Genomic DNA, 12,504 nt, shown 5'->3' with positions numbered 1-12,504 from the left:
TAATCTCTGCCCGGTCTCCATGCTGCCCTTCTCTGACCTGACCCTGATTGTTTATCGGACCTCACAAACTTTGCCTGCTCGTACTTTGGCCTGTCCCTGACTACACTTTCGCCTGATCCCTTGGTGTTCTGTATCGGTGTCTCTTGGGTCAGAAGTCAATTGAATAGAGACTACTACAAGAGATATCGGCCTGGTGGTTGAAGTCCAGGTCCCTGTACAGGGGTTGAAGGGTGAAGGCCAGGAAGACCACTTAGATAATGCCTTTAGGAGTAGCCCTAAGCCAAATCTGTTCAAGTGACACACAGGGTTTGTTTGTAGTCTGTTTCAATGGAGACACATAGGTCTGCCTATGACCTCAAAAAATAGGACATTAATTTGAATTGAACACTGTAACGGAACGCCTAGCACCCCGACCGGGTACCTCCGTTGATAGATGCTCATAGTGCTTCAAGAGGTCCCCAAGCACTCCACTTGACACCGTCAGCACTGCAGACCCCACGAACCGTCAAAGCTTGGTGGAGGTCTCGCCGTCTCCTACCCACCCTGGACCTACGACAAGGCTCAGGCTCCAGTGGGTGAGTGAACCTCTCCTAAATGCAGAGACAGGAACCAGGAACAAGCTCTTACAAGAGCTTATACTCAGGGGAGTATTATGATATAGCAATCCCCAAGAGTGTAGTTATCCCATCCCCCAAACATGAGCCAAGACTTCATAAAGGGGCAAAGCAGGAACTCTTTAATGGGTTATTTTTCAGACTTTTATGCAGGTCTCCTAGCAAGGGACACTCCCCCTGGGGCCCTTGTAAAAGACTGTGACAGTTTATATTTTAGCCAATCACATGCATTTACAGTATTGAAACCCTTCCCAGCAATTGTACACAAAATCCCCTTCCCTCTGTCTGTAACGCAATCAACAAAATACAATGAGCATTGTCTGAGATGCAATTAACTAACACACTGGCATTGTCTGAGACAATAATCCTGGGGCAGGAGGCTGGCAAACAGCCCCCTCCAAAACACAGTGGCGAGGTTGGTTTCGCCACAAACACTATTTGCAAAGTTGATTCATTTCTATTTTAGATGCATTTGGACATTAACAAAATTGGTTTTGAAGTTGCACCTTCTGCTGTATAATTTCACTTTTACCTACTGTGCAGATAGCTTTACAACAGGGATGCTCAACCTGCGGCCCTCCAGCTGTTGTAAAACTACAACTCCCACCATGCCCTGCTGTAGGCTGATAGCTGTAAGCTGTCCAGGCATGCTGGGAGTTGTAGTTTTGCAACAGCTAGAGGGCTGCAGGTTGAATAAAGAGCAGTTCCTTGAAAAATAATAGCTATATAATATAAAAAAATGGTGTTACTCATCGGATGCCGTGACTGCCTCAATTTCACATTTCTTCAAATTTCTAATTGGGAGGATGTGATGGCTTTTTTCTAGATTTACGGAAAAATGTTCTTACTTGTAAAAATGTAATTGATCATCCAGGACCTCAAATGACATTTCCTATTATGAAAAATTAGATGACTCGTCTCTAACCTCTGATGTTAGTATTTTTCCTTCAAGGTATGTGTTATCTATGTACCGTGCGATACTCACAATTCTGTTACTAGAAGTCTGTGTGGATTGGATAAAATATAGAATTACTGTAAAAATGTCAGTGTAAGGTCATAAGGCCCAATGAAATACCCATACACTGTATAGAGAACCAATCAATGGATATTCCAGATTATTTAAAGGCAACGTACATCTTTGGGGGCCATTTTTTAATTATTGCATTGTACTCATTTTGAGCTTTGGTCTTTATAAAAAATGTAGCAGCCTTTGGATTTTCTGTCTTTTCCATCAGACCAGGAGCTGATGGACTCCTTATCTCCGATCTCTGACATTATAAACATTCATTATAGCTCAGTTTCTATCTTACTGATAAGAATGTCGCTTAAATTAGTGTTTATGACCTCTTAGTAGTTTAGAGATAAAGGTTATTAGATGACCGGCATAAAGTGAAAGCACCAGTCACACAGCTAAAAAACAGTTAACCTTTTGTGACAAAAAAGCTCAATATTTTCAACAAAGACCAATTGAAAAAGTGATTTTTAGTCAAAAATGAGTAAAATGCAATAAAAAAAAATTGACTCTGAAGGGGCATATGGCCTTTAAACTTCCCAGGATCTTCTAATGACCTGGCTCCAGTACTCGCCATTAATCTGGTGTTAATACTTCATTTCTCCTGTGGTGGCACTGCAGGGAAATTTTACACTTACTCTCATGTTCCTGCACAATTGACTGGCGGAGGTCCAAACAGTGAGAAATTGGCTTAACATTGGAGACCTTTTAATGAAAAAGTTATTTTCCACAGGACTTGGCAATTTCTTTTAGTTTTTCATCCCGTCTTTTTGAGAAATGCAATGTGTCTGTATTAAGCCCCTTTCACACGGGTGAGTATTCCACGTGGATGCGATGCGTGAATCCCGCACTGAATCCCGACCCATTCATTTCTATGGGGCTGTTCACATGAGCGGTGATTTTCACGCATCACTTGTGCATTGCGTGAAAATCGCAGCATTCTCTATTTTGTGCGTTTTTCACGTAACGCAGGCCCCATAGAAATGAATGGGGTTGAGTGAAAATCGCAAGCATCCGCAAGCAAGTGCGGACGCAGTGCGATTTTCACACACAGTTGCTAGGAGACGATCGGGATGGAGACCCGATCATTATTATTTTCCCTTATAACATGGTTATAAGGGAAAATAATAGCATTCTGAATACAGAATGCATAGTAAAATAGCGCTGGAGGGGTTAAAAAAAAAACACCAAATAATTTAACTCACCTTAATCCACTTGATCGCGCAGCCCGGCATCTCCTTCTGTCTTCATCTTAGCTGTGTGGAGGAACAGGACCTGTGGTGACGTCACTCCGGTCATCACATGGTCCATCACATGGCCCATCACCATGGTAAAAGATCATGTGATGGATCATGTGATGACCGGAGTGACGTCACCACAGGTCCTGTTCCTGCACACAGCAAAAAAAGAAGACAGAAGAGATGCCGGCTGCGCGATCAAGTGTTATAAGGGATAATAATACAATCTACAGAACACCGATCCCAAGCCCGAACTTCTGTGAAGAAGTTCGGGTTTGGGTACCAAACATGCCGATTTTTATCACGCAAGTGCAAAACGCATTACAACAATGTTTTGCACTCGCGCGGAAAAATCGCGCATGTTCCCGCAACGCACCCGCACATTTTCCCGCAATGCCTGTGTGATAGAGGCCTTAGGGCTTTTTTTGCAGCAGTTTTTTTTTTTTAAGATTTCACCATGCGCCATACATGATATATTTCCTTTATTCAAGGGGGTCAATACAATTATGGAAATAAGATATTTATATTTTTTGTGCTTTATTACTTTTGCACTATATATATATATATATATATATATATATATATAATTACTTTTTTCTATTTTTGTGGCATAAGGAAGTTTTAATGGGGTAAAGGTTTTTTTATGTTTTCTTTATTTTCTTATTTTATATTTTTAAGATTTTTTAAAATTTCCTTTTTTCCTTTTTTATTTTCATCCCATTTAGGGGACTTGAACTCTAACTGTGATCACTCATATAATACACTGCAATACTTCTGTATGGCGTAAAGCTGGCAGGACCTAGTAAGTGTAGTGAAATGGCAGACCTGAGTCGCCTCCATCTATCTAGCCACTTGGATGCCTTGGTCAGCAACCGCACACATGTACTATTACATCAGTTTTCAGGAGCGGTACAGTTCCCATGACATAATATTCAAGTTCTAAAAAGTTACAGTTGGATTGGTTGGAGTCTGACTGCTCGGACACCCACTGATCACGAGAATGGGGGCTGCGTACCCTGAAATAAATAGCTGTGCTATGTCTAACAGTCCCATACAGGACGAATGGAGCAGCAGTGAACATGCACAACCATCTTCTCTATTCATTTTGTGGTAGCCCTTAAAAGGGGTTCTTGTGGATTTAAGAAAATTAAAATACTTAAATATTACTCCATTATAAATATATTCCCAAATACCGTTCATTAGTTATAATGGCTTGTTTTGTCTGGGGAGAAATCATTAGAAGAAACAAAATGCCCGCCGTCCTATTCGTGCACACAAAACCTGTCCTAATCACACAGGAGGACAAGTTACTTTACAACACTGAGGTAAAGAGCTGCCTCATCCTTCTCTTTGCTTGTAAAGGATTATTATCCTGAATACAGATGATAAGATCTTTAGCCGAATCTCTGTAGGAATGGAGTTCATGAGCAGATGTGGCTAATGAGCAGCAGCACTAGTTTATAGTCTCCATTACCACGGTCTGTCCTGTCCATCCTTTCTGTACTTCATGTCTCCTCATGAACTAAATTCCCACAAAGATTCAGCTTAATACCATATTAAACTGTATTCAGGATCATAATCCCTGACAAGTAGGAGAGAAGGATGAGGCAGCCCCTTTACCTCAGTGTTGTAAAGTAACTTGTCCTCCTGTGTCATTAGGACAGCTTTTGTGCGTACTAATAGGACAGCGGCCATTTTATTTCTCCTAATGATTGCTCCCTAGACAAAACAAGTCATTATAACTAATAAAAGGTATTTGGGAATATATTTATAATAAAGTAATATTTACATATTTAACATTTTCTTAATTCCTGCAGAACCCCTTTAAATTCACCCTTAGTTCTCTTACAGATGTATTACATTTTCTGCAGAGTAGTTTGGGGGCATTTTATCTTCTGATTGCATTTTACTCATTACGGGCTAAAAATAATTTTTTAAATTGGTCTTTATTAAAAATATTCAGGCGTTTGAGGTACATGGGTTAAAACTCACTTTCTGTTTTCTTCAAATCTCGTCTCCCATCATCTCCTGACCTTTTAAACACTTATTAAGCCATATTCTTATGTTTGTTAAAAATTTAGCTATAATGAGTGAGGAGTCAGGAGATCAGAGATAGGAGTTAAATATGAGCCGTCAGATGACAGGATTCAAAGAAAACAGAAAGTGACTGCTTGCAAACAAATAGATTTTTAACCCCTGTATCTCAGAAACGGCTGAACATTTTTAGTAAAGACCAATTGAAAAAAAGATTTTTTTATGTCCAAAATTAATAAAATGCAATCATAAAAAATTGCCCTAAAGGTGGCATTTTTAAGTCACACCCCGTGTACCACCTGGGTACACCGCTAAAATACCCTGGAACACCATCCTAACACATGTTTGTATATTTATTGTGGATTTATACGTGGTGACAGGTTGATTTACATCAGGAAACTATACAATGTGATATCCAGTAGTTATTAGTTTTTTAAATAATAAATTCTAGATTAGATCCCATCCAGAATTAATCTTGTCCTTCTCTGATTTCAGAGTGACCGACTCCTCATCAAAGGAGGAAGAATCATCAATGATGACCAGTCATTCTACGCCGATATTTACCTCGAAGATGGCCTTATCAAGTATGTGCTTACTGTTGTATTGTAGTCTTTAGCTCTGCCCTAGCCTGTAAAAACAGGCTAGAGCAAATCTAAAGACCACCCATTAGTGCCAGTGATGTCACTGGGCTCACTGCTAGGCAGAAGCCTCCGCCTAGCTTACCCATGGACAGCCCGGTACTTTACTGGATCTCAAGAAAATTCCACTTTCCTGCGCGATTCAGCTCAGGGTAAGGGGGAGCAATGGAGCGTGAAAAGCTCAGATGCTCCACTCATTCATGGTGAATGAGTGCAGATTGGGTTGTGTCCGGGTTCAGGTATGACACTGGACAACCCCTTTGTGCACCTTGACGTAACTGTATGTCTGAGGTTTGCAAGAAGGGTATGGAACGGGCTCACAAGCTGAACCTGGCCTATATGTTGTTGGTGCCAGCTGTGTAATACAGCTGACACCTGCCTGCTGTGACCAGGATTGGAGATTTCCTGGTCATTTAACCTCCTTAGATGCCAGAGGCCAAGGCATCTGAGAAGTTAATGTAGTCACACAGAGGGGGTTCCTTGGGATCGTGGGATGTCAACAGGGTATTATGGTAGCCTGTAGTCTTGTAAATACTCCCACACTTGCCACAGTAAACTGCTTGTTAAGCCCTGCCTGTATATGTTGTATTGTGTTGGTTGTGTTGGAATAACAAGTCTGATCCATGGAGGTCTCCAGGTCACAGAGTTCGCTTGTCTTTTTTTGGAACCCATAGAAATGAGTGGAGAGCATGCAACGCAAACGCAACCACCTCTTTATTCTCTTCTATGGGTCTGCCGGAAATAGCAGAGCCAGTGCTTGGCTATTTTTGAAACTCCGATAGAAATGATTGCACTCGGTTTTGGGGGCCAATTTTGGAGTTAGGTGCGGGTCCCACCTCTGAGACCAGCACCTATCTGATATTGATGACATATCAAAGTCCCAGGTAACACAACCCCTGCTCCTTGGTGCCATAAACAACAAGATTCCATTAGAGGTCTTGTGAAGTCTATGCCTTGACAGGATCGAGGTGATTTAGTTGTATGACTGAGGCAATATTAGACAGGTGGTTTATTGTTATGGCTGATTGGTGTACAGTATATGAAGAGATTGTTAAAACTCTCTAAATTGTAGTCTCCAACCTGTGCCATTCCAGCAGTTGTAAGACTACAACTTTCAGAGATGCTAGGCATTGTAGTTTTGCAACAGTTGAAGAGGCTACAGTTGGAGGATATCTTCTTCTAAAGAAGTCACGTTGGCTTTATGAATGGTGTAACTGCTGCCCAAATTCTATTAATCCCTGCATCTAAAAATGTTTTCCTATCATCATATGGTTGTATAGTGAAATGTTATGCAGCGTCTTGAGATAATTATGCATCCACTGCTCATGATATGAAGATCTCCACTTGCTGTCAGTATGACAATTGGTGTTTCTGATATTTAGACAAATTGGAGAGAATTTGATTGTTCCTGGTGGAGTGAAGACCATCGAAGCTAATGGACGTATGGTTATTCCTGGTGGAATTGACGTAAATACGTATCTTCAGAAGCCCTACTTGGGTATGACGACACTTGACGATTTCTACCAAGGAACTAAAGCCGCAGTAGCAGGAGGGACCACCATGATCAGTGAGTAGATTAGGAGTACATGTACATGTGTGATGTATACAGCTCGTCGTATGATTTATTACTGGAATTATTTGCCGCCTTCAACCAGGTTGGCAGGTGTTATATGTATGGAACCTTAGCAGGTTGTTAACTACAGGTATCCACCTTGACTATGGCATAGTTTCTTCCATATGTCCAGATCTATGAACCAAGCGGAGAAAGCCGCTGCCAGACAATTCTGGTGGTGGCTTATCTCCCAGGAGAACAAAAGGATAAAGCAAAAATAAAAATTTTGCCTGATCCTTGTCTCCCCTGACATCATCTGTTGGGGGAGAGTTGGAAGCTCCCCACACACATTAGAGTGTCAGCTAAACCTTGGCAGGTTCGGCTGACAAGAGACTAACGTGTATGGCCAGCTTAAAGGGGTTATCTCATCTTAGACATTGTGGGCATATCACTAGGATAAGCCCCCAATGTCGATAGGTGCGGGTCCTAGAACGGAGCCCGCAAAGTTCCTATGGCTCGGCTATTTCCGTCAGCCCCATAGAAGTGAATAGGACCGCTTGCGTGGTGCACTTCCTATTCATTTCAACGGGACTTCTGAAAATAGCCGAACGCACTGTGCGGCTATTTTCGGCACTCCCATAGGAATGAATGAAGGGCGGCCGCGCATGCGCAGTGTGCCCTCCTTCACATTGCAGGCTCTGTTCTAGAGCTAGATGCGGGTCCCAGAGATGGGACCTCCTCCTATCAGACATTGGGGGCATATCCTAGTGATATTCCCACAATGTCCAAGATGGAAATAAACCTTTAAGCTGTTTTACAGCCCTCTGCATGACAGCTATGGTGGTCTCCTGGTTGGATGCAACAGCTGTCACTCAGAGAAGAGGGGAGGGACTGTGAAGCCTCTCAATGCAGAGGGCACTTGACACTGTAGCACCGCCTGTTGGGCAATTGCAAGAGCGGAATATTTACACTACGCAAAATGTATCAGGCTGAGTTCACATCAGCATTCAGCCTTTCCGTTCTTCTGCAGACGTTCTTGAGCAGAAGGACGGATTCGGCACATAACGGAACCGAATGGAGCCTATGGACCCCATAGACTATAATGGTGTCCGTTAGGTTTCCGCTCAGAGGAAGATCTCTAAGCGGAAACCTAGCGGACCTCATTATAGTCTATGGGGTCCGTAGGGCTCCGTTATGTGCCAAATCAGTCCTTCTGCTCAAGAACGTCTGCAGAAGAACGGAAAGGCTGAATGCTGATGTGAACTCAGCCTTATCTAGTACTGTCCGCAGATTAGGATGGTCAAAACTGCTGACACCCTTTAAGAAGGTCGAGATTATGTTAAACGTGATGAAAGGCCAGGACTCCCATCTACATAAAAAACTGATGGAAATGTTCAAAAAACTGATAAATTAATTATGCAGCATGACCACAGACTCGGTATCTGAATGATGGCAGAAACAGTGGAAACTGTAATGAAAAGTGTGCACAATGATCTTAAAGGAGTTGTCTCATCTCACCGATACTAAGGTGAGATGAGACATAGTCCTGACCACCTCCCGGCCGGGAGACAGTGGAGTGCCGGAGCCAGGAGGTGGTCGGGACTGTGTCTTATTTCGCCTTAGTAACGGCGACATGAGACAACCCCTTGTTCCGATTTTTGGACTCCTTTTAACTTTCTACTCCACCGTGATTTAAAACATCATACTTACCTCCTCTCATCAGCCATCAGGGTCCTTCAGCAGTTTTCCGTTCCTTGTCCCGTAAACTTCCAGACGGACAGGGTCATGTGCATCGGTGAGGAGCAGTTGAATAGGAGTTTTTCAATAGATGCAACATGCTGCCGGGGACAAGTAAAAAAATTAAGTCTCAGAAGATGGACTAATACTTTAAGAGCCAACATGACAACCCCGTTTGTCTTTGAATATGGCAACACATGGAGTAAAAGGAGGCGCCTGATGATGTCTGCAGAGCTGTGAGAACAATGAGGGGAAGAAGAAGAAGAAGCAGCGCTCCCGTTTTTACACCTATGTTCACAGGATCCAACTTTCTTGCTCCTTCATGGACCCATTTTCAAGCACTCCATGAATGAGCTGAAACTTTACATCCTGGGAACATGGGTGAATAAAATATGCAATTCCTCTTGATATATGAGGGTATATACGGGGGTGCTGCTTTTTATGTACCGTATATTGCTTGGACTGCAGACCCCTATTGGGTAGCTTATGCAGCTACAATCTTTGTCTAAATTCTTAGTTTTTTATGGAGTTGTCCTTTAAGCTTAGGTAGAACTTTGACGTCTATATTTCCAGATCCTATTATGTGCATTCACTATATCTACTAAAATGTGCAGCTTGAAATTATTGTAGTGAAAACTTCCTTGTAAACGTCCATTAATTTCTGACCCGGAATGAAGATTCCAATTCAATATCTGCAGGAAGAGATCTTGAGACTGTGAGGACTATTAGAATACAGCAAACATTGCCACTGTACTGTGATTAAAGGGGTGGCAGCAAGTCATTCCTTATTGCTGGGGGTTCCAGTGGTCAGACCGCACTGACTGGTGGGGGTCCAACTCTCTGGAAGACAGGTGTCCAGTTCCTTGTACTAAAGGAGAAGCAGGCCAAGCATGAACCCTGATACTCCATTCACTCTTAGTAGGACTGCTCTCTAGAGAATGAATGGGGCGGCAGGGCACATGTGGGATCGGTGGGGATCTCAGCCGTCTGGCACTCACCAATCAGTCAGTCATCCCCTCTCGCACGAATCAGCAACCTCCGGCATTTCAGCTGTAGTGAAACTACAACTCCCAGCATGCACACTTGCTTGGCTGTTTTGGAACTCCCACAAAAGTGATTGGAACGTTCTGGGAGTTTTAGTTCCACTAAGCGCCGGCCTCTACATAACTTCGGCGGATCCATTTTCTACGCCTAAAACAGGCATAGAAAATGGTAAATGAGACGGACCTGGCAGCCCGTCCCCTTCCCCGCCCACGGTACGTCCACTTTTGTAGACCTGGGGTGAGCGGGGATAAGTCTCAGATCTTTGCACTGCAATCTGTGGCAGAAATACACCTAATTTAGGCTTATTGCTGTTTGATAAATGACCCCCTATGTGTCCATGTCCTATACACTAGTTGGTAAGGCTGATTAGTCAGCCTGCATTTGTGGGAGGGGCGGAGGCTCTTCATATACGAGCCACAGCCTCACTCACAGGCGTGTGTTCTCAGGTGCACAGGCCGCATGTTACCTTGTCTGTCCAGGTTCAGCCACGGCTGATACTATATGTTTTTGTCTTGTTACCTGGATCGCCCAGGCAGAGTTAAATGTTGTATGTCACCTGGATCGCCCAGGTTCAGCCACTGCAGTTACCGGCTATGACATTTGTCTTGTTACCTGGATCGCCCAGGCCGAGTTACATGTTGTATGTCACCTGGATCGCCCAGGCCGAGTTAAATGTTGTATGTCACCTGGATTGCCCAGGCCACGTTAAATGTTGTATGTCACCTGGATCGCCCAGGCCGAGTTATATGTTGTATGTCACCTGGATCGCCCAGGCCGAGTTAAATGTTGTATGTCACCTGGATCGCCCAGGCCGAGTTAAATGTTGAATGTCACCTGGATCGCCCAGGCCGAGTTACATGTTGTATGTCACCTGGATCGCCCAGGCCGAGTTAAATGTTGTATGTCACCTGGATTGCCCAGGCCACGTTAAATGTTGTATGTCACCTGGATCGCCCAGGCCGAGTTATATGTTGTATGTCACCTGGATCGCCCAGGCCGAGTTAAATGTTGTATGTCACCTGGATCGCCCAGGCCGAGTTAAATGTTGAATGTCACCTGGATCGCCCAGGCCGAGTTAAATGTTGTATGTCACCTGGATCGCCCAGGCCGAGTTAAATGTTGAATGTCACCTGGATCGCCCAGGCCGAGTTAAATGTTGTATGTCACCTGGATCGCCAGGCTGAGTTATATGTTGTATGTCACCTGGATCGCCAGGCTGAGTTATATGTTGTATGTCACCTGGATCGCCCAGGCCGAGTTAAATGTTGTATGTCACCTGGATCGCCAGGCTGAGTTATATGTTGTATGTCACCTGGATCGCCCAGGCCGAGTTATATGTTGTATGTCACCTGGATCGCCCAGGCCGAGTTATATGTTGTATGTCACCTGGATCGTCCAGGCCACGTTAAATGTTGTATGTCACCTGGATCGCCCAGGTTCAGCTACTGCAGATACCATGCTATGTCATTTGTCTTGTTCCCTGGATCGCCCAGGACAAGCTAAATGTTGGGTGACAACTGGACCGTCAGGTTCAGCCGCTGCTGATACTACGCTATATGTCATGTTTTGTTGTTAGAATAAGTCTCGACCATACCCCACTCTATCGGTATATCGGGTTTACTCTACTCGCACCCAGAGCTGCGTTCACACGTCCTATACTACTACAGGTTCTTTCCAGGCCCATTTCAAGAACTGCATTCATGTCGCTGTTACATCTATGTTATGCTCCGTTCACAACCAGAGCTGCTGTTATACCAAATTTCATGCTCTGCTTATACCCAGAGTTGTGTTCACACTTATACTGCTACACCAGGTCGTATACCCCACTCACCAAAGCCGCTTTCCATGTCTGCTGTCACATCAAGTTAATATTCCGTGCACATCCAAAGCTGCGTCCGCATGTCCGCTTTTACATCTTGTCCTATACTCCATTCACTACTAGAGCTGCGTTCACGTGTCTGCTTTCGCATCACGTCAATACTCTGCTCACTTTCAAATTGCATTCATACGTCTGCTTATACCATGCTTTTCATGTGCTACCCATACTCGGAGCTGTGCCCATACCATGCTTTTTAGGTACCACTCACATCCAAAGCTCCGTTCACCCATTTGTTGTTACATCATGTGTTGTACTCTGCTTCCACTCAAAGCTGCATTCTCCTGTTCATTGCTACGTCATGGTTTTACTCAATAATCTCACCGGGGCAGTCTGCACCCACCGCTCTGGTTCTTTAATCCTGGTTCATATTCACTCAGACTGGTCTCCTTTTACTTCTGGTTCGTATTTACTTAGATTGGTCTCCTGCCCCAGTTCACCAAACAGCTCCTCAACGGAGGTCAGTCGGCCAATAGGAGTAAGTTTCCTGCTATGTTTTCACAAGCTGTTCATTTGTTTGTCACGATAGAGACTTCTCTTAGCGAACTTGCAATGACTCAGGCTCTTGTTTTTCTCCCATCTCTGTTTCAATTTCATGTTTACGTTTATGGTTCGCGGTGGTTAGTGTTATGTATGCACGTGCTTCGGATTTCTAATGTCTATATTTTCAACGCCTGTTGGCAGTTATGTTACTTAGGCCACCTTCTAGCCAATCCAATCATTCAAGCCTCTGCATATCCTATCAGGTCCGGCTTACGT

At 43.8% G+C, this 12,504-nt stretch overlaps 1 protein-coding gene across 1 annotated transcript in view; it reads left to right on the top strand.

Moving 5' to 3' along the window:
* CRMP1 (collapsin response mediator protein 1) overlaps nucleotides 1-12,504 on the top strand; it is a 76,142-nt gene that overhangs the window by 37,780 nt on the left and 25,858 nt on the right. Inside the window, exons 2-3 of the mRNA XM_040420569.1 lie at nucleotides 5,394-5,482; nucleotides 6,919-7,103. Of these exons, the coding sequence (XP_040276503.1) occupies nucleotides 5,394-5,482; nucleotides 6,919-7,103 (274 nt within the window). The remainder of the gene's footprint in view (nucleotides 1-5,393; nucleotides 5,483-6,918; nucleotides 7,104-12,504) is intronic.

This window comes from Bufo bufo, chromosome 2 (assembly GCF_905171765.1).
Source record: "Bufo bufo chromosome 2, aBufBuf1.1, whole genome shotgun sequence".
Taxonomy (NCBI): Eukaryota; Metazoa; Chordata; class Amphibia; order Anura; family Bufonidae; genus Bufo; species Bufo bufo.
The sequence above is the reverse complement of the archived record's forward strand: the minus strand, read 5'-3'. Positions and strand labels throughout refer to the sequence as shown.